This window comes from Puma concolor, chromosome B3 (assembly GCF_028749965.1).
Source record: "Puma concolor isolate L17-30 chromosome B3, mPumCon1.1.hap2, whole genome shotgun sequence".
Classification (NCBI taxonomy): domain Eukaryota; kingdom Metazoa; phylum Chordata; class Mammalia; order Carnivora; family Felidae; genus Puma; species Puma concolor.
Window position 1 is genome coordinate 130274829 of NC_141672.1, and position 22184 is coordinate 130297012.

The following is a 22184-nucleotide window of genomic DNA, read 5'->3' on the forward strand; positions in this document are numbered from 1 at the left end:
TTTGTCAAATATCCAATTTTATTTTATCATCGTTGCGTTGTTGAACACAATCTGCAGTTAGGGTCGGAATTCCCAGGCCAATAGATTTCTTAAAACCATACCACAGGAGTAAACCTTAAAAGAAGTGAAATCTAATACTATATAGATTTCCATTTCTAAATACAGTATATTACAGAAGGTTAAATATACCACCTCTGTTTACTTACAACTATAAAAAGATACATTAACTATACCAATTATAAATAATGTAGCATTTCGTATTAAAGGCATTATTATACAACAGAAGATTAAGAACCCTCTAATGTATTACTATCAAGGTTAGTGTCTAAAGTTGCTTGAGATAAAATCCTGAAAATTCAGTGTCTGAAGTCAAATCCTGACTTAGCAAGTTGCTGACAGTTTAAGTGATGTGTTAACTGATGCAGAGAAGGTGAATAGCGTATTGCCTATTTCTGACAAGAATGATAAACCCATTTCACATAGGACTTTCTTCATCCGTACACTGCTTTTGATGTCGATTTTCATTGTATTATTGCCCTCCCCCCAATTTAATTCTCAAACATAATTTAATTCCCAAACATAAGCACCATTAGAAAAGTACTAGTTAGTAACGGTAAAAGTATCCAAATAACGCAGTTACGTTTGGTTTTCGTTTTTTAAAAGCTATCTGGGAACGCTTTAAAACTTGGAATTGCACAGCATTTGCACACACAGGAAAAGAGAATTTCGCAACATGTTAGTGCAGTACTCAGGCCACTGTAGTAGGAGACCCAGTTCTTCCACGGAGTCTGGGTGTTATTTGTTAATTAATCATTAATTAATATCAAAATAGGACTTCAAAAAAGCCAGGCTGTATTTAAACAACAGCCAATGGCCTTTCCAGTTGTGTATGTTTTGCTAGTCTAAAACAGATAACCAAACTGGAGAAAAAGAAAACTACATAGGCTGATCATAAACCATTAATGCAAGGTAGAAATTGATATTCTGTAAAAGCGGAGTGTGGCTCTGATTTGTCAAACACGAGAGTTAATTATCCTAGCATTGGCTATGCTCTTGTAGTGTCAGAGCACTGGGTCCTTAGCAGCAATGGTGACACCAGTGATGTTCTCTGCCTAAGAAAGTGCCTTGGTTAAGGTCGACCGTGACATAGTTTTAGATAAGCATTTTGGGCGCTGATTCGATCATATTCCAAAAGGAACACTGGTTTTTGAGCTGAGTCCCATGGTCAATGTCGAGATGCAGTCCTTGAAGACGCACGCCCATTCACACCCAAGACCTTCAGTACCCTTCCATAGTACTGGACTCCCCAGAACTCCCCACTTTGGCTCCTCACAGTCCTGCTTTTGTTTTTGTTTTTAACTTAACGCTGTTTCTTTCCCACTGAATGCTGGGAAGGGCTTGTTCTGTGGGCAGGTGACCCTGAGGAAGCCACAGGTGCAGGGCTCTGTTTGCAGAACAACCCGGGAGTTTTTCCAAGTTCTTACTGGAGTCAGAGCCGGCAAAACATTTGTAAGTGACCGCTGGATACTTGAAATGCCACTTCCCGTTGGCCACACCCTGAGCCTCTTTACTGTCCCTGGGGACCTGGTTGAAAGGGAAACACAGAAACGGCCAATAGCTCCACCCCCAGGCAGGACTACAATTTCACACACAACATAATGGTCAATAACACAGGAGTGTGAGAGGAAAAGAAAAATCGTTCAAATCCAGTAGATGTAAAGTCTCCACAACAAAGTGACCCAGGAAGGCGGGCAATGCACGTTTTCTTCGGCAAGTTTGATCTGCCACATTCGGCTGTCCAACGTTTGAGGCAGGAGCCCGTCGTTCCCTCAGGGGCTCTTGTCATCGAGTTTGATGGTGACCGTTTTCACTTCTGTGTATTCAGCCAGCGCATATTCACCACTGTGATTACAGAAAAGAGGAGAATATAAAATGGGCATGTCACTTAGCGTTCTGTGGGAACCTGTGTTCAAACGCTTGGTTGGTCACTACTCTGGGGGGCAGTTCGGAGTCTACGCAAAAGGTCAGAATGTGATGACTTTATAGAGGAGAAGCCAGGACTGTAACATCATTACTATGTTTAAGTAACGGGATCTATAAGTTAAGTTTAAATATAACGTTTCTCGGGGGGGTTTCTGGGTGGCTCAGTCGGTTAAGCGTCTGACTCTTGATTTTGGCTCAGGTCACGAGCCCACAGTTTGTGAGTTCAAGCCCCGCATGAGGCTCTGTGCCGACAGTGCGGAGTCTGCTTGGGATTCTCTCCCTTCCTCTCTCTCAAAATAAATAAATAAATAAATAAATAAACTTAAATAAACAAAAGAGATAAATAAGTATCACGTTTTTTGGTGTGTGATGCTTTGGAAATATTTTCAGAAGGAATAAGTGCTTGTCTTTAAAGAACAAAAAGGGATGGAAATAAAGAGGTGGATTCCCTGAGTGGGGAGTACAGAGCGAGAAGAGGGCCTGCATGGGTGAACAAGGAGGGGAGCTGGAGATGTGGCCTGAGGATGTGCAAGGGGCAGAGACATGGAGGGCCTGGAGTTGACCTCAGAGTCTGCAGCTGGGGACCAGCTGTAGGAAGAATAAGGCCAGCCCAGAGCAGTGAGGGCAGCAGACATTAGCACAGCCTGGACACAAGGGGGACCACAGCCTTTGAGTTAGCCTCTCTGCTATCTGTCCCTTCTTTAAGTCTTGCAGAGCCCAGCTGACCCTTCTCGGGCGTCATGGGCCATCCTCCAGGCGGTCCCTCTTCCCAGAACTGAGATGCAACTTTGGACAGATTTAACTGCCTCTCCAACACTTGCTCTGCTGTTAAGCACATAAAAATGTGTACTTGTTGAGGAAAAGAGGTAGACGCAGAGGTGGCCCCTGGAGGCTCTGTCGCTAGGAAGACTTGAGACATTGTCCCATTTCACCCCTTAGATCAGGGGTTCTCAAAGGGTGGTCCCCAGGCCAGCAGCCTCAGCAACACCTCAGAACTTGCTCGAAATTCAGATTCTCAGGCCCCCTACCCTGCCCCTGATATGATGCCCCCTTCAAAGTGACCACATCTCAACCCGCTGCACCTGTGTGGCAAAGGAGAATTAAGGTTGCAGATGGAATTAAATTTGCAAATTAAAATAGGGAGGTTATTCTGGATTACCTGCATGGGCCCAATGTAATCACTAGGATCCTTAAAAATGTAAGAAGAAGGAAGTCAGAAGGAAATGAGACTATGGAAGCAGGTTCAGAGAGGTGCAACATTGTTGGCTTTGAATATAGAGGAAGGGGCTGCCAGTCAAGGAATGTAAGAAGCCTCCAGAAGCCAGGAAAGGCAAGAAAACATATTCTTTCCCTGGAGTCCCCAGAAAGGAAGGTAGCCCTGCAGACTGTCAGATTTGGAGCCTCCAGAACTGTATCAAATCATAAATTTATGCTGTTTAAACCACGAATTTTGTGGCAATTGACTGTAGCAGTAACAAAAAAACTAATACACCCTACTAAAGTGGGATCCAGAAATCTGTGTGTGTTTTTTTTTAACATTTTTAAAAAGTTTGTTTACTTATTTATTTATTTTGAGAGAGAGAGAGCATGCACACGAGTGGGGGAGGGGCAGAGAGAGAGAATCCCAAGCAAGCTCCATGTTCAGTGCAGAGCCCAACTCCGGGCTTGATCTCACAAAGCCATGAGATCATGACTTGAGCCGGAATCAACAGTCAGACACTTAACCGACTGAGCCACCCAGGTGCCCCCAGAAATCTGTGTTTTAACAAGCCAGGGGATTCTGATGCAGCTCAAGTTGGAGAACCACTGGTTTAGACCAATGTAGCTTAAGCAAGTTCTTTGTCTTCCCTGAGCCTCCATTTCATTATCTTTAAAATGGGCACATCATCACCTCCTTGCAGTTATAATGATTGGAGATAATTTAGTATAGAGCACCTCCTATGTGCTAGGCAAAAAATGAATGCCAGAAAGTAACATCATTATTTTGAATTAATATGTCTCTGAGAGTTTTTGGTAGTTCCCTAAAACAAATAGTTCAAGAACCCATGAGAATGAGTGAATTATTTTGTAATCTTTTCTAAACGTAACACAAAATATAAAAGCCCTATGCAGAATGCTGAATTGAACTTTCATAGAGCAGGAAATCCATCTACCCACCCCCACAAACAAATGACAAACTAGAAAAAAATTATGTTCACAATTCTATGTGAGAAACAGTGCTGTTTTCCTTCACATACAAAGAGCTCTTAAAACCCAATTTAAAAAAAACCCACACACAACCAAATGGAAAAGTCAACAAAGGGCATGAACAGTCAGTTCACAGAAAAACAAACACAGATTACTTAGTAAGTGTTAAAAATGCGCTCGATACCCTCACAATTAAAGACAGGCAAACGAAAAGAGTGGAAAGCTCATGTTCCGTGTGGCGGATTACCCAATTTTAGGAATTTATTCTGAAAACAATCTCCCACGAGTGCCTAAAGATTTCTGCACATGAAAGAACACCAGCATGGTTTGTAATAGCAAAAGCCCTTGGAAACAGCACAAGAGTCCATCATGGGAGACGCTTAATGCAAAGGATGGAAGGGTATCCAAAGCCCATTCTCAAAAGCAAAAAGTAGCTTTCTCTCCCATTTCATTTGAAAACAGTAAAGAACGCACACATGCACACCCACTGCATGCAAAGAAAATGCATAGGGCCTTTGTATCTTGTGCTACATTTAGAAAAGATTACAAAATATTTCTAACAGTGAGCATATTGTGTTGCACTGTTTAAAATCTAAAGTGGTTGGGGTGCCTGGCTGGCTCAGTCGGTTGAGCGTCCAGCTTTGGCTCAGGTCATGATCTCACGGCTCATGAGTTCGAGCCCTGTGTCGGCCTCTGTGCTGACAGCTCAGGGCCTGGAGCCTGCTTTGGATTCTGTGTCTCCCTCTGTCTCTGCCCCTCTCTCGCTGGTGCTCTGTCTCTGTCTCTCTCAAAAATAAATAAACATTCAAAAAATTTTTTTAAAAAATCCAAAGTGGTTAAGGATTTATCAACTTAGTAAACAGAAGTACACCAAATGATGAAAGCACGCTGCATTAGCTCATGAACTATTAAGTCCAGTATTCAACCATTCCTATAGGATGAAGTACATGAATCGCCTCGTTCTTCCTATTGCTGCAATCACTGCCAGAGTTCAAGTTCATGCTGCTCTTATTCAACCCACTGTGGTGTCTCCTAATGGGTTTCCTGCCCAGTCATGACTGTCTTGGCATGCAAAGCCATCCACGAGCCCAGCCATTCTCCTAGTAGACCTCATCATAACGTTGCAAGGGGCAGAGACTGGATCATATGTTCACTGCTATGTGCTCAGAACCCAGCACGTGCCTGGTGCACTAAAGGTGCTCATTAAACAGCTGCTGAGTGAACCAAGGAACACATGAACAGAATGAATGACTGAACAGTGATGACCGCTAACAAATGGGATTGAAGATCCGTGGCGGGAAGCCTAGGCTTCCCACATGCCTCTACCGTGTGGATTTCTGTTGTTGTTGCTTTCTGTTGTTGTTACTGCACAACAACCAAGAAAACTGCCCAGGAGGAAGAGGACTTGTAGGCTTCAGCCCAAGACCTGCACAGGAACAGCCCCCGGAGGGGCCTGTGGGTGGGCGGCAGATAGCCAGCCCAGTCCAGGCGGCCGGAGGTGGGGAAAACCACGGAATCCACCGTGCAGTGCTCCAGCACAGAGAAAAGGAGAACTAGATGCAACATGAAGACATTAATCAGGAACGACTGAAAATGGAAATTGGTTTGCAAGTCAGTTTCCAGGCTCCCTGGGAATTATGTTAAAGTACTTTATCTAAAGCCTTGGGAAAGTATATGCCAAGGGTCAAAAAAACACATTGAGAAAAGTCCCGACTGTGGCAGGATGAAACATGGGCTGTGCTCCGTGCCAGGCGGGGGTGCTGAGGATCCGGAGGCACAGTCAGAGCAGGGGGAAGGGGGACAGAAGTGACACAGGTGAGGAAAGTAATGAGCAATAGTCGGCGTGAGTGAGTGCACACTAGAAGTCAGGTGGGCCCCACACACCCTTGCCACGGCTTCCATATCCAAGGCCGTCTGGTTGGGGGCCCAAGTTCTTGTTGCAGCAGGAAGCTGTGTCTGGCCTCTGGTAGGAGGACGGTGTGGGATTCTGGGGCCCTCAGCTGTCACTGGTCGAAGGCAGCTGATTAGAGGACACCAATGTCCTGGCTGACTTCATTCCAGGTGGCTCACAGGGGTGACATCCCTGTTGAGGAAGGCCTTGTGGTGTGGTGGGTCCAAGAGTTCAACCTCACCCCTGTCACTTATGGGCAGTGTGACCTGGTAAAGGCAGGGACCCTCCCTAGCATCCTTGGGTTTCCTCATCCAAAAATTAGGGTAGTAGTACTAGCCATCTACAGTGAACAATGTTTGTGCCCAGCTATAATTCATACACTGAAGCCCTAACTCCCAAGGTGAAGGTATTTGGGAGGTGGTTATCCCCACGAATAGGATAAGCGTCTTTATGAAGGAGACTCCAGACAGCTCCCCTACCCCTCCACCATGTGAGGACACAATGAGAAGACAGCCATCTATGGACTAGGAAGGTAACCCTCGCCAGACCCCAAATCTGCTGGCACCTTGATCTCAGACTTCCAGCCTCCAGAACTCTCAGGCATTGAGAGATCAATGCCTGTTGTTCAAGCCCGCCTGTCTGTGGTGTTGTTATAGCTACCAGAGCACAATGAGACACCATCTCATAGATGGTGTGAGCGTGGAATCAATGAACACACGCGAAAGTGCTCTTACAGAGCCTGGCCGACTCTGTTCTCAGCAAATGCCAGTTGTCACCCATACTATGGCTGTTGGGGGGCCCTGACGGGGACGCAGGTGACCCCGGCCCAGGCCTCATGCCTCTCTCGGGCAGGTGGGTGTGAAAAGAAAATGAAGCAGAGACTCACAGAACACAACACAGACAAGCCACTCAGGGGATGAAACATGATTTCTGCAAAGGGTTTTCACCGCCAAGAATTTACTGAAGTTCCCTGAAGGGAAAACCAGCCATAGGAATTAGGACGACACCAATGGATACACTCTACTCAGATGTTCAGATGGTTCTGGCATATTTGCCATGACTCAGAAATGGATTAGAGAGAAAGACCAACACAGGGGAAGGGACCCCAATGCTGTGGAGACTGGTCAAAAGCATTTGTTCAGGGAGGGCAGCCAGCCCCGCTGTTTCATAATAACATCTTTATTAAGAATCTGGAAGGGGAGTTGCCCAAAAGCCCCAATAGGGCCCGAGCCGAGGAGAAGCATTTGAGTGCTCCCACTGGAAGATGCCCAAACGAGGACGAGGTAATGCATTTGTATATAAATAATACAAACTGTTTAACTAAGAGGAAGAGCTTGGAGCCCTTTGAGATGTTCCAGGAGCAGCCCTGCATGTTGTCACAGATGGTCCCCCTGGGAAGAGTGATCCTACAAGCTGTTTGTCCACAAAGACTAATAAAACCCCAAGCACCACCACGAAGGATGTGGGAGAGAAGGCATCGTCCAGCTGGAAACTGCAGTGTGTCCACTCCCGGAACGCTCTGTCCAGCCCTGTGTCTGGACCTTTTATCTCAGGCCAGACACAAGAAGGCCTGTCCGTTAGTCTACTCATGGAGTTCATCTTCCCAGCGGGCAAGATGGAAAGGAGCTCTGGAGGAATATGAGTGGGTTTGATGGAAGCACAGAGGACGGGGCAGTATGTCTCCCAAAGCAGCACCCAGAAGGAGCCAGAGTAGCCCAGAGTCTGTCCCCAGAGCCTCTGCTGGTGGGGTGGACAGCACCAGAGCCCGACCTGGGAAAGAGCCCATCTCCCCTGCTGAGGGCTAGAGTTTGTGGGAGTCTGGCAAAGAGTGCACTTTTCCAGTTCTGCCCCTGTCCTCACTCAAGGAGCCTATGCCAAGTCTCTAAGGAACATCTCCATGTGTGGTGGGTGCTGGGAAGGACACAGGAGCTGAGGCTAGAGGTTGGTCCTGGGGCCAGAAGGAGGGAAGCATGAGAATGAGGGCAGGGAAGGGCAGGAGTGGGAAGGCGGGAAGGAGATGGTGGATGGAAGGGATCCATCGCAGCCCCAGAGGGAAAGGGCCACCAGACTTCCTGACACAGCTGACCCAGCCTGCCACCCAGGAGCACGGGGCAAGGTCACCGGACTGGAGTACATGTCCCCACCACCCTGCGAACGTAGTCTATTTTTTATCCACCTGATGGTGGGCGTGCAGTAACAGAAATACTTACAGTTCTCTGCCATTTCCTGACATTTTAAAGCCACCAAATGGAGCCTGTGCGTAGATGGCATTATAGCAATTGATCCTGGAGGAAGAACAGAAGACGCTCATGATTACCTGGAGAAGACCCACCTGGGGTGCATGCATCTCGGCTGTCAGGCACTTGAAGCAGACTGTTGCCTCAAGAGTGACTTTTGTCTAAGTTTTAGTAATGGGAACAGGTTGTTCAACTTCTGTCTTCTCATTCTTCCCACCAGAAGCTAAAATTCGAACATTTTTTTTAATGTTTACTCATTTTTGAGAGAGAGAGAGAGCATGAGCGAGGGAAGGGCAGAGAGAGAGGGAGACACTGAATCGGAAGCAGGTTCCAGGCTCTGAGCTGTCAGCACAGAGCCCGACGTGGGGCTTAAACCCACAAGCCATAAGATCATGACCTGAGCCGAAGTCGGACACCCAAACGACTGAGCCACCCAGGCGCCCCTAAAATTCAAATATTCTCAAGGATAAATCTCTTCACTGGGATAGGAAGGGAATGTCAAGGGGGAGAAGAAAGGAGAGTGAAATTATGGCATAAGGGAGTAAGATTCAGCTTTGAAATGAGCTAGCCCTGACCTCAAAGTTCTCCTGCTTGGTCATAGGATTCTGGTCTTGTTACCCAGCCTCTCTGAGCCCCCATTCATGTTTATCAGCATTATCATCTTTACAATGAGGATGGGGTGCCTGGGTAGCTCAGTTGGTTAAGCATCCGACTTTGGCTCAGGTCATGATCTCACAATTCGTGGGCTCGAGCCCCGCACCAGGCTCTGTGCTAACAGCTCGGAGCCTGAAGCCTGCTTCTGCTTCTGTGTCTCCCTCTCTCTCTGCCCCTCCCCACTCACACTCTGTCTCTCTCTGTCTCTCAAAAATAAACATTAAAAAACATTAAAAAATAAAATGAGGATAATGTCATCTGCAGGATTGCTGGTAAAGCAGGGACTTTCACCCACACTTTGAACAGGACCATGCGCTGCTTTTAGAACCAGAATACAAAATTAAAGCGAGAGGGAGTGAAGTCCAAGGGACAGCACGACACGGTGGTCAAGAACATGGACACCAGAGCTACGCGGACACCAGAGTTGCCCAGTGGGCTGTGGGCTCTGCTATGCCACATACTAGCCATGTGACCCTAGGCAAATCACCCAGTCTCTCTGTGTCTCGATTTTCTCATCTGTAACATGGAGACGATGACGGTCCCTGTCTCAGAGGCAGTCATGAGTATCGAGCAAAGCACTAAGGCAGTGCTTCGCACATAACATACAACTAGCATCTCTCTGTCGACAGAAGAGTAATGAAGTTAGCAAGTCAGCAACTCAGGAGAGCCGAAACACGCACACCCTCTACTCACCAGACTGTTCCAGACTCCAACGCAGAAGCCAGCTTCAGGGCCTTGTCGAGGTTTTTTGTGAACACGGCTGCTGTGAGTCCATATTCAAGGCTATTTGCCCTTTTTATCACTTCTTCGATATTTTTGAACTTCAGTATTGGCTGCACTGGTCCAAAAATCTAGGATTAATTGCAAGAATGGCCATGAGAGTCATGTTAGAACGAAGCACACACACTCTGAGCAAACACTGCCTTCGTTTTATGCCTTCTCCATGTACCCAGAGTGCTTACATGCAGGAGAAATGACGACCAGAGGAAAAAGAATGTCCAGAGATCTTTTTATTTACGTGATGGTTGACATCTGAAGGGAAGGATTACAATGAAAAATTAAAATATCAACTGAAAGTATGTTTCAGGCTTATGATCTCTTATTGTCATCAGGGCTTCTGAGAAGCCCCAGCCCTTGAGCTTTGGCATAGACCCTGCATACTGACATACACAGAAGACAAAACTTTCCAAGTTTTTCTTGGAGAAAGTTATTGCCAAGGGTGTTTGCAAGGCACAGAACACACATAGAACTGTGTGCCCCGACCTCTTGGTGGTACATTTTCCATCAATGAATATGCCATAAAATGTTTCCCTAATAACTCCCAGGGGAGGGGATGAGACAGTGTTCCTTGTTATGCAAAATAAAAATAAAAATCCGATAAAAATCTTTAGGAGAAAGTCTGTAAAATACCCCCACAGGAAGGCAGTAATTCACTTTCTCACACATCCCAAAAGACCACATCCCAGGATCGAACCACCCAGGAACCTAGGTGGGAACCAGTTTCCATCTAGATTAATGGTAAGAGTGAAATACAAAGTTAGAATCACACTTTTATGGAGGTCATAAGGAAGTCATATGGAGGTCCACCATTTGCAAAGATGCTCATGGTGGAAAACTTCATAGAGAATTCCAGCCGTGAGGTGTTCTTTGCATCAACACACTTGTCATTTCAGTTCAGTCTAGGGGGAATGAAGGCAGCTGTGGACTGTGAACCTATAGGCAGCAAGAGCCTTCCAGCATGTGCTAACCCAAGGATGTGTCAGAAGACAGAAGAGGGACGGTTGATCCCCAGAGATGTGTGAAAATGGGGGGTTTAGAACAAACTCTGCACCTGCTATGCAGTGCTTGGGGTTCCCAAAGGCAGGTAGGCAAGATGGCTTCTCTCAGGACCCCAAAGGAGAGGAAGAAGGCCACAGGAGAAAAGAAAACGTTCCCTGCACAAAGACTTCTGGGATGCCCAAGCCCTAAAGAAGACTTCTATTTGAAAGGCCCAGCCCTCTCCCCCTTCGAGTCCCATAAGAGTCCCCATGGAATGAAGCTTTTCCTGCAGTGCCCAGTACCTCCTCTTTGGCAATCCTCATGGTGTCAGTAACTTCTGAGAAGACCGTGGGTTTAATGAAGAGCCCCCTGTCTTCCATAGCCGAACCCCCACATTCCAGTTTGGCTCCCTCCTTCTTCCCACTCTCGATCAGATCGAGGATTTTGTCAAATTGCTTTTGGTCAATCTGCAAAACACAATGAGAAGTACAGCCTGGATTCCTTCTGGGCAGTGGCTGCCATCTTATGAGTCCAATGGCCTTTCACATGATCAGCTGTCCTACCCCTAAATGTTCTTGCCAAGTCGTAAGTCATGGAGCAGATGTGCCTTGTATACAAATACTCCTCTGATGCACACATCTAGGCTCTTTGGAGCAGGGGAGAGAGGGGGAGATAGGCTCTTCTCATCCTCTCTAGGTGTAGGGTTTATTCATATGACTGACCTCTTCCATGCTGTTAAGCAAATCCATGAATGAAACAAGATCTGAAGTGGTCACGTTCTTTGCTCTCCCAACTTTTCGCTTCCTGGGAAGGCTGCCAGATTTAGCAAATAAAACTACAGGATGCCCAATTAAATTCGAATTTTTGAAAAGCAATAAATGACGTTTTCAGCATAAGTATATACCAAACCAATGTTTGGTAAACGTCATTTATTGCTTATTTGAATGTCAAATCTAGTTGAGTGCCATGTATGTTATCTGGCACCCCTGTGCCCTTCACACAGGGCACCATGGATCAGCGTAACAGTTACTGGAATTTTCCATCCATAATGTGGAGAAGTAGGAAGGAGAGCTAACCACTGTACCCAGAAGCCCCAGAAATACAGCAGAGTAAGCCTGAAGGTGAGATGGATGGGCTGCTTGTTTGTAAGGAGCCAGGTCATCAGAAAGGCTCCACCTTCTGCCACCTTACCTAGGAATCTCCTGGGCTAGAATGCACCCTGTATCACTAGCCTAACACTCTGCTCTTGGACATGGCACCCAAAGAGCTGTCAAAGGGCACCCTTTTTGTGAGAATGTGCTCAAGGGAAGAAGTGCTATCCTCATCCCCAGTAGGCTTTCTTCCCTAATCCATGGGTGCCCTGTTCGTGACCATGACCCAGCTGCTAAGTCCCTTCCTCTTTGGCTGAGAGAGACAGAGTTTTGACTGTGATTGGTTTGCGGTAACTGAGATTTTTAGACAGAAAAACTGGTTTTCTTAAAACAATTTTAATTTTTTTTTTCAACGTTTATTTATTTTTTTGTGACAGAGAGACAGAGCATGAACGGGGGAGGGGCAGAGAGAGAGGGAGACACAGAATCGGAAACAGGCTCCAGGCTCTGAGCCATCAGCCCAGAGCCCGACGCGGGGCTCGAACTCACGGACCGCGAGATCGTGACCTGGCTGAAGTCGGACGCTTAACCGACTGCGCCACCCAGGCGCCCCTTAAAACAATTTAAAAAAATTTTTTTTTCCACGTTTATTTATTTTTGGGACAGAGAGAGACAGAGCATGAACAGGGGAGGGGCAGAGAGAGAGGGAGACACAGAATCAGAAACAGGCTCCAGGCTCTGAGCCATCAGCCCAGAGCCTGACGCGGGGCTCGAACTCACGCACCGCGAGATCGTGACCTGGCTGAAGTCGGACGCTTAACCGACTGCGCCACCCAGGCGCCCCAAAACAATTTTAAATTAAAAAAGAGAAATAAGCAAACCCAATGGTGTATTTGGATGACTGTTCCTGAGGAGCAGGCTGGCTTTTTCAGAACCAGTGGGCACAAATCATGCACGTCCCTAGACCAGTCATCTCCTGAAGTGCGGATCCAGTGTTAAAATTCCAAGTTTTGGATCCTTGTACCAGGATAAATTCCAAACAGATCAAAAATTAAACCATGAAAAATGAATGCAGGGAAGTTCTCAAATTCTCTCATGTGGGAGAATACTTCTGTAAATATTGGGTGTTGATGGTCTTTCTATGATGTGAAACCCAAAAGCCAAAAAGAAAAGATGATAAATTTGAGTATATTATATAAAAAAAAATGCAAAAACATCATAAGCAAAATCAAAGGGCAAAAAACAAACTGGAAAAAAAAACTGACAAGTCATTTCATAGAACTGGAGCTAATTTCTCTAGCATTTAAAGAGTTCCTGGTGCCTGGGTGGCTCATTCGGTTGAACTTCCAACTTCGGCTCAGGTCATGATGTCACGGTCTGTGAGTCCGAGCCCCGCATCGGGCTTTGCGCCGACAGCTCAGAGCCTGGAGCCTGCTTCCGATTCTGTGTCTCCCTCTCTCTCTGCCCCTCCCCCATTCATGCTCTCTGTCTCTCTCTGTCTCAAAAATAAATAAACATTAAAAAAAAATTAAAGAGTTCTTAGAGGGGTATCTGGGGGGCTCAGTCTGTTAAGCATCCGACTCTTGATTTCAACTCAGGTCATGATCTCAGGGCTTGTGAGATCTAGTCTCGCTTATGGCTCTGAGCTGACAGTGCAGAGTCTGCTTGTGGTTCTCTGTCTCCCTCTCTCTCTCTGTCCCTCCCCTGCTCTCTATCTAAAAATAAATACATATTTAAAAATAAAAAATAATGAGTCCTTGGAAATGATAAGAAAAATGACCAGAAATATAAGGAAAAAATATGCAAAGCACCTGCAGAGTTTATGGAAAAGGGACTGCAAATAGCTTTTAAACATGATAAGATGTTCTGCCTTACTCCTTATAAGAGATACATGTGTATTAAAACTAAGTGAGATACGGTTCTTAACTCTCGGATGGGCAAAATCCATATCCTATTAGTAAGGCTGGAGAAACAGACAAGCTCACACAAGGTTGGTATAACATAAGTTGGTTCATCCTCTTTGAAGGTAATTTGGCAATGCTTGCAGAAATTACAAATGTGCTCCCACTCGGTAATCCCACTTGGGGACTCCGTCCCACTGATGTCCTTGTATGTTTACAAAATGACATACAACATCGTGTGTAACTGCACATACTGACATGTTCATCAGAACATGTCGTTTGAGGGGTGCCCTGATGGCTCAGTTGGTTAAGCGTCTGACTCTTGTTTGGGCTCAGGTCATGATCTCACAGTTTGTGGGATCGAGCCCTGCGTCAGGATTTGCACTGACAGCGCAGATCAGGATTCTGCTTCAGATTCTCTTTCTCCCTCACTCTCTGCCCCTCCCCCACTAGCACACGCATGCATGCACATGCTCTGTCCCCCTCTCTCTCAAAAATAAATAAACTTTAATTAGAAAAAGAACATGGTAAGGGCGCCTGGGTGGCTCAGTCTGTGAAGCATCTGACTTCGGCTCAGGTCATGTTCTCTCGGTTCATGAGTTCGAGTCGAGCCCTACATCAGGCTCTGTGCTGACAGCTCAGAGCCTGGAGCCTGCTTCAGATTCTGTGTGCGTGTGTGTGTCTCTCTCTGCCATTCCCACATTCATGTTCTGTCTCCCTCTCAAAAATAAATACAATATTAAAAAAAAAAGAACATGTGATTTGAATCCTGGTGAATTCATAAAGCAGGATTCTATGTACCTGTGAAAAAGAATGAGGCAGGTTCTCATGGCCTGGTATGGAAAGGTCTTCAAATTTCTTATTAGAACACAAAAACCAAGGTGCAAGCAGTATAGATGTCATAGTTATCTTGTGGGTGAAAACAGGGGAAATCAGAACACATATTCCTGTTTGCTTATATATACATAAAGAAATTCTGGAGGGCTATGTGAGAAACTAAGACTGTGGGGTACCCACGGAGGGAAGGTTAAGAACCAGGTCCGTGCAAGAGGAAGAAGGATGGAAGAAAGACTTTTCTCTATTGACATTTAGATGTGCCCTAGGTTTTAACTCCTATGTCTGCATTCCCGCCTAGAGAATGAATTTAAACAACTGTAATGGATCCAGGAATATCTCAAGGTTCTCTCAATTTGTCTCTGGATGAACCTGGTCTTGGGTTAAAAGTTCCAGGACTGCTCTTTCCTCCTCCCCAGAGGCCAAGAGGGCTTGTAGGGCTTTATCAAACTATGGGTCCTGAGTGGCTGTGACCATTCTCTGCCTGTAAGACCAGACTTCTCACCTGTCTGTCCTATAGGCAGTGCTGGGGTCCCCGTGGAAAGCCTGCATATCCAGACTCAACTTTTCCTGATGAGTCCATGTGAACACATTGTCTAAATCTAATAGTCCTCCAAGAAATGGCAGCTGGTGACTTCCAGTGCTGGAAGAAGACCTGCCAGAAGTGAATGGCCCGGTGGGGCACAACACCAGAGACGGAGTCAGACGGACCCCGAAGGACAGGTGGAAAGTTGCACTGGGCTCTGCTGGAGAGGGCACTGGATCCTGCCCCCACCAGGTGGCCTGTGCAGTGTTTATGTGCCTCGTTGCCAAATAAACCTAAGAGATTTTGGAGCATTCGGCAAAGCAACTGCCTGCAGTGGACACCGATCTAGGTCAGCTAGCTGTTTTACAGGCATGAGACAGACAGGACTGACTATTTGGACAGCTGTAAATCCTCTCTGAGTAAAAATCTTATTACCATAGATGAAAAAGCACTTTGGGAGAAAAAAATCCAACAGTGTCCTAAAATAATATGCTGAGGTTAGGCGGCTTAAGTGAGCTTTCAAAAGGACTTTTAGCAGCAGCATCAAAAGCACCGACGAAATCAACACCCATTCTGCTTGGATCTGCTCTCTTGGAAGAGGTTTCTGTATTTGGCTTCAAAAGTCAAGCCTGGAGCCTTGGAAAGAGACTTATGAATAATGATGGGGTGAAAGGGTTTCCTTACTATGGGATCAGCTCACATATTTCCCACGGAGTCTGGATTAGCTTTACAATGACGGTGGGTTTGATAATGACTTGTGGCCATGTTTGCATTCAGACCTGAAATCCAACCAAGGCCACTGGACAACTTTGTGTCACTGGCCGCTGGGTTTGGAGCTGAGGTCTGGCAGGGTGGGGAGTTTTGGCCACAAGCTGAGATGCTTCTCTCCACCAGGGTCACATGGCATTGGAGCCACAGAGCATGTGGGCTGGGAAAAGGCAAGGACGGGCACTGTGGCCAGAAATGCACCTTTTCCACGTGGTCCTCCCCCTTCCCCAGCCAGATCGTCCCCACGGGATGGTCAAGCAAGACCTGACCGACGTGACCTGAAGTCATGCACAGACATTCATTGCTACCTAGATCAGGGAGGCTGTCATTTAATGCTCAGCTCCCCTCCTTAAAAAATAAAGACTTATTAGGTGCCTTGAAATATTCATAATATTCATCCATTACTCCCATTTTCCAGACGAGGAAACTGAGGTTTGGAAGGAGCTTGGGACTTTCTCAAAGTCATAGAGCCAAACTTGCACTCAGATCCATGGCTTCCCATGTAAACACATGGTGCCACTGCAGTGGGCAAGCAGCAAGTTCCCAGAATATAGACATAAGTAGGTGAGTCTTGACACGTGATTTGAAACTTCGTGGCTGGGGCAGGACTTCGGCTACGAGAAAAGTGGGTTGCTGTCGAGCTCTATTTCAGTAATGCATGGGATGGTCAGGCTGCCCTCTTTTAAATATTTATCCATCTGCGAGCACTGCATAATTAGCAAGAAAGTGATACAGGATGTGCCCTTTTAAAGAGGTTATTAAACCTCGTGGTTATGATCATTTTCATCCTGCCGTTAGTTTCGAAAACCAGGCCTCCAGTGACATGTTCCGCCCGCCCAGAGAGGCATCCTGGTTCCCAGAGCCCTCTCCACTGGGGCTCTTTGGTTTCTGACGGTCACCTTGTCCTATAGCACATGTGAGCTCCAGGGCCCGGAGGCTGAGACTGCTCTGGGTACTTTGCCTCTGCTTGCACTTTGCTGCCTTTCGCCCAGGGTTACAGCCCCTCTTTTGTAGGGAAACCAGCCAAGTCAGACAGCCTCTGCCTGGGTCTCTCCTCTGGGGATCCTGGCGGCTCAAAAATTGGAGGGTCCTCTTGGCTGGAGGGTGCAAGCATAAGGCCTTCTGATCTGGGAGCGCCTCCCTCCTGCCAAGGCCCTGAGCTTGGCATTATTTGCTGCAAAGAGCAACACACAGGGGTGTGTGTCCGCTCCCACTTTAGAAGCCCAGAGAGACCTGACGGGACTGCCCTGTCCCTTGATGGCGCCTCAACAAAAGCCTCAGGAGGCAAGCAGCCTCCCTTCTGCTTCAGGAGGGACCGTGGAATCAAAAAGCACCAGAGCTGTAAGGGGCTGTGGTCAAAGGGGCTGCCTGGTCCAGCCTCCAGACGCGCAGCGCAGGGTTCCCACACATCGGTAGGTTACCTGGGGCCCCTGTTCCGTTCTGACATCGAAGGGGTCTCCGACGGGACGTTTCTTGGCGTATTCCACGCTCCGCCTGACGAACTCGGCGTACACCTGCTCCTCCACGAACACCCTCGAGGCGGCCGTGCAGCACTGACCTTGGTTGAAGAACACTCCCTGATGGGCGCACTCCACCGCCAAGTCCACTGGAGGGAGGGGAGCAGCGGGGGCAAGAGGAAGCGATTAAGTCGTTAGGGCCGGACTGGTGACAGCTGCAGCTCTAATTGCCGGCGCAAGAAAACAGGCCCCGGAATGGCTGCGTTTCAGAAATTAATTTTATTCTCGGCATTTCCCAACAGAGAGGATGGGAAAAGGGATTTTCTGGTTCGCTGGGAGTGGGGGGTTAAGTGAGTTCTGGGACTGCTGGACTTCTTTACTATGCTAATGAACTCGGAGAGTTGTAGTAATCCTCCCCTCCACCCCCCTCCGTTCACCTGCTCGTGGATCCCTCCCCTCCCCCTCTCGGGAGGACTCCCGTTCTATAGATTAACCTTTGGTAAGTCTGGATGTAGGCCAATTGGTGAGAGCTTAAAAAAAAATTTTTTTTTAATGTTTATTCATTTTTGAGAGCAAGAGAGAGAGCACGAGCAGGGGAGGGGAGGACAGAGAGAGGAACACAGAATCCGAAGCAGGCTCCAGGCTCTGAGCTGTCAGCACAGAGCGGTGGTGGGGCTGGAACCCAGGAGTCCTGAGATCCTGACCTGAGCCAAAGTTGCTGCTTAAACAGACTGAGCCACCGAGGCGCCCCCGATTGGTGACAGCCCACATTTTCCACCTTGTGCTTCCTTCGCTTATCAAGTCCTATTAAGCAAGCTTCTTTTGCTTATGAAGCCTTACTAAGCAGCATGAACTCCATGTAGAACTTATATGGGTTAAAAAAGAAAGCAGGGATCCTGCCTCATGGGGGCTGAATCTGAACTGGAGAGCAGGCACCGAGTTAAAACTAGAAGGGTGCTTAGTAAGTAAAACCTTTGGGGATGTGCTTCATGAAAAAGAAGTGCTCAGTGGGTTTCCCTTTAGGGTTCACAGGATGGCCTCTTGTGCGTGCTCCACTGTTAGCTGGTTTTTCCACATCCCCCACCCCTCCAATACACACACTGCTGCTTAAGACATGCAGCTTTGCCATGAGCAGGTGATCCACAGACACCCAGCACTGCTCTGAGGCAGCTCTGAGGACTGCTGGCCTCCACTTTGAGAACCGAGCCATTGCTCTCCAGCAGGACAGTCTGTAGAAGTCTCTGGATCAGCAGACAGCACCGTAAGGTTCTGGCTTTCCCTGACCCTCTGTGCCAACTGCCCCTCCCGCATCCTGACAGGAGCCAGGGGTAATGGCTGCAAGTGGTGGGGAATGGGGGCATGTCACCATTGACACTATGTCTGGATGCCCAGCGACATCTGAATTTACTTTTGTGGACTGGTGCTGCCTGGATGAGAAGCAGGAAATGGCTACTACATAGGGTGTTTGTGACCCTTGTAAAACCAAGCCTCAAACATGGAAGGGTTTTGTGTTTTAGCTGCAGTTTTTTTTTTTTTTTTTTTTTTTTGTTGTTTGTTTGTTTGTTTCACCGAGGGGGTAAGAAGATGAGCTGAAGTGCAGACGGGGCACCCAGATATGGTGGCACAAGAATGCAAAACAGGGGTCCTGGCTCTTCAGGATTGGAGTTGGGGAGCCCAAATGTGGCAATACCCAGAACTGTTTCATGTGGCTCCAGAAACCATCAGCAACACGAATGATGCTCCCACAAGGGCTACCAATCCAGGTGAAAAACGAGTCCTGTCTTCATGCCCAGCTTCCCTCTCCTTCCTTGAAGCTTGTTTCCTCCCTCAGGCCACTCTCCCATTGAAAGCCAGCTTCAAGGAGAGGAAGTCATATCAGTCATTTACACCTTAGCAAGAAATTGGGCTAGGGTCATTTTTCTCAGGGATATTTGTAGTTCCAACCTTATCTGAGCGTGGAATGGAAGGCTTTGTTTTCCGTGAGAGGAATTTCTGGCACCAGTGGGCAGGTGGGAGAGGCTACTCTTTAGGGTGCTTCAGGGTACTTGGGAAGTGACACCTTTTGGCGGCTGACCCTATCAGCAGGTGAATGAATGCCCGATGTGGCCCTTTCTTCCTCCTTCTGGACACAGCAGCCAAGAATAGCATCTATTTTCATATTGTGCATCCATGAAGCTCTAGCAAGACACAAACTGCCCTCAAGCAGCTGGGCAGGGTTGCTTTCTCAAGGTGGAGGGAGAGAGAGAGAGCACTCAGACCAGGGAGGTAATTCTAAGGGTCAGCTGCCACTGTCCTCTCATCTGTCAGGCCTGAGACAAAGAAGGAAGAAACATCTCAAGTGTTCGGAGAGCCTCAAAGCACTGTAGGAAATACTGACTGCGAGGGTAGAGTGATTAATGCCTGTGAGTGGGGAGCATCTGCCCTGCTCCTCCTTGTCTTGGCCCCCTCCCTGCACACAGGACTCTGGAGAAGAATCTGGACTTGCTCCCCATGGCCCCAGCTCTGCAGGGACAGGCGACGTAAACTTAATCTTCAAAGGCAGAAACAGGCAGCCTCTCCGCCACCACATGGGACATATTTTCCTCCAATGCAGCTTTCTATCAGCAATAAAGCTGGTGTTTTGATCTCCATCTGCCTACTTATGGCAGGACAACCCAAGGTGGAAAAACAGCCTGTGTGTGTGTGTGTGTGTGTGTGTGTGTGTGTGTGTGTGTGTGTGTGTGTGTGTCTGTCTGTCTGTCTGTCTGTCTGTCTCAATTGGTCCTGAATTTGGGCAAGGAAACAGGGAGAGGTTTATGGATCCCATAAAGCCCCAGCAATGCCCACAAGGGGAGAGACTCACGGTCGGCATCAGCACACACGATACAGGGGTTTTTGCCCCCAAGCTCCAGTGTCACTCTCTTCAGATTGCTCCGGGAGGCGGCTTCTTTAACCAACTTTCCAACCTTCAGGATAAAAAACAGACCAGATGAAACCTCAGATGGGGCCAGGCATGGCCTGAACATTCCAGCCTAGGAGGCAGTGAGCACAGCATGCCCAGGGCTCCCCTGCCTCTCTGCCCAGGTGCCCCAGGCCATGATAGTGTCTTCCCACTCCCTGCATCTCATGCATCAGATCTTGACATCACTGGAATCCTTGGTCCAAACTGTTCCACTTACAGGGGTGGAGTGGGAGCCTTTGGAAGGCCCAGCGGTTCACCCACAGCCACACAGCTGGCTAGGGGCACAGCCAGCTACCCGCTTGTCCTGGTGCCTGTCCGTCCTGGCAGCAGGCTGGTCCTGCTAGTCTGGCAAGGGGCCTGAGGGGACCAGCCCCCACCAGTAGGGGAGGTGGTTCCGTGTGGCTCTGTGGTATAATCTCAGGGAACCTCCAAATGTTGGGGTAATAGGGAAGCCGACCTTCAGGATGAGAAAGGGCCAATTCTCTGAAAACAGACTCAAGACTGAGGCTTCTCCAGGGGGGAGGGAGAGAATGGGCGCGCTGTGCAGTAACAGAGGGACCACCTACCAACCTCCTTCATGTCCCTGATGGGTCTCTCTTATCAATCCACGTACTGCTAGAAGCCAGGCTGGGCCCGTCACACAGCTGGTGCCGCACACCCAGAGCTGGGAAGACTCTCAGAGACCAATGTGCACACAGAGGCTTGGAACCAGGCAGCTAAGCTAGCAAGAGGCAGGGCTGGGCTCTTCTAGGGCTGAGGCCGTTTCCCCAAAACTTGAGTGTGAGTGTGTTTTAAAAATTGTCCAGCTCACGGTTGCTGGACTGGAATGATGCTTGGAATAGTTCCAGAGTGACAGTGATTGTCCCCTGAGAGCAACCACAGCAAGACCAGTCTGCCATGGGCTGGCGATTCCTTGTGGGGTTGAGGGGTGCTCTCACAGGTGGACGGAACAGGGGCACTTAGGGTAGGAAAACGTGCTGAGCGCCCCCCGGCTGTTACGACGCCATGCAGGGCCCCAATTCGGTTCTGACTAGGCTTCTCTAGCAGGTTCACCCCAGCCGGCAGAGGAGGGTGGTTATGGTACTGCCCTCTCAGGCTCCGAGCTGGACGAATCTTAGGGGGAGGAAGGAGACACTCACTGCACGGACAGCGTTTATTCTGTTTATTCTGTGTTCAGTGTTCTTTCTCAAGGACGAAATATTAAAAAATAATTCCACACGCATATGTGTGTCAGTTAAAAGGGGGGGAAGTTCTCATCTCCCCTCACCCTGTGGCCCAGGACCTGCCCAGAGGTGGCCACAATTGAGAATTTCTTGGGTACCCTTATGAACGATTTCTATTTCTCCACACCCATGCTTTTACCAGTGCGATCGTCCCAAAGATACTTTCCCACGTTTTTGTGCTTCAATCACAGAAGCAGGACAGTTTTCCTTATTGTAGGGTCTGCAACACGGCGTACAGAATGGGTACCGTATACCTGACAGTATACGGGGAATATTTCTGTAAGTAGTTGCTTTGAAATGGCATTTCTGGAGCACAAGTTTGACGCTTTCAAATTTGTGGTCAGTGCTGCAACATTGCCCTGCATCCTGGTACTGGGGTGGGTGAGTGCCCATTTCCTGGTAACGTCAATGATATTGGATTCCAATTTTTACCAATCTGATGGACAAAAAAAGAATCTGAATTTCATTGGATTTTGCATGTCAGACAAAACCAGGAACTTAGGTCAAGCTTATTGGACATTCGGAACTTAGGTCAAGCTTATTGGACATTCGGTGTTTCTCTTTTCTGAATTACCCATTGTCTTATCATTCAGCGTGCTTTCCGCACGCCCCCCCCCCCTTGATTTTTAGGGATATTATGGATTTTAAGCCTCGGAGAGCTGCATGAATTATAACTGGTTTTCTCCCAGCTTGCTATTTATCCTTTCCCTTCAATTGTGATGTTGTTTGTCCT

General features: G+C 47.8%; 1 protein-coding gene across 1 annotated transcript in view; it reads right to left on the reverse strand.

The window, feature by feature from the left end:
- Positions 1–22184, reverse strand: part of ALDH1A3 (aldehyde dehydrogenase 1 family member A3) — a 39470-nt gene continuing 17286 nt past the window's right edge. Inside the window, exons 8-13 of the mRNA XM_086711401.1 lie at positions 20130–20232; positions 17252–17436; positions 11013–11177; positions 9646–9803; positions 8272–8346; positions 1–1902 (exon numbers count right to left, since the gene is read on the reverse strand). Of these exons, the coding sequence (XP_086567527.1) occupies positions 1830–1902; positions 8272–8346; positions 9646–9803; positions 11013–11177; positions 17252–17436; positions 20130–20232 (759 nt within the window). The 3' untranslated portion in view covers positions 1–1829. The remainder of the gene's footprint in view (positions 1903–8271; positions 8347–9645; positions 9804–11012; positions 11178–17251; positions 17437–20129; positions 20233–22184) is intronic.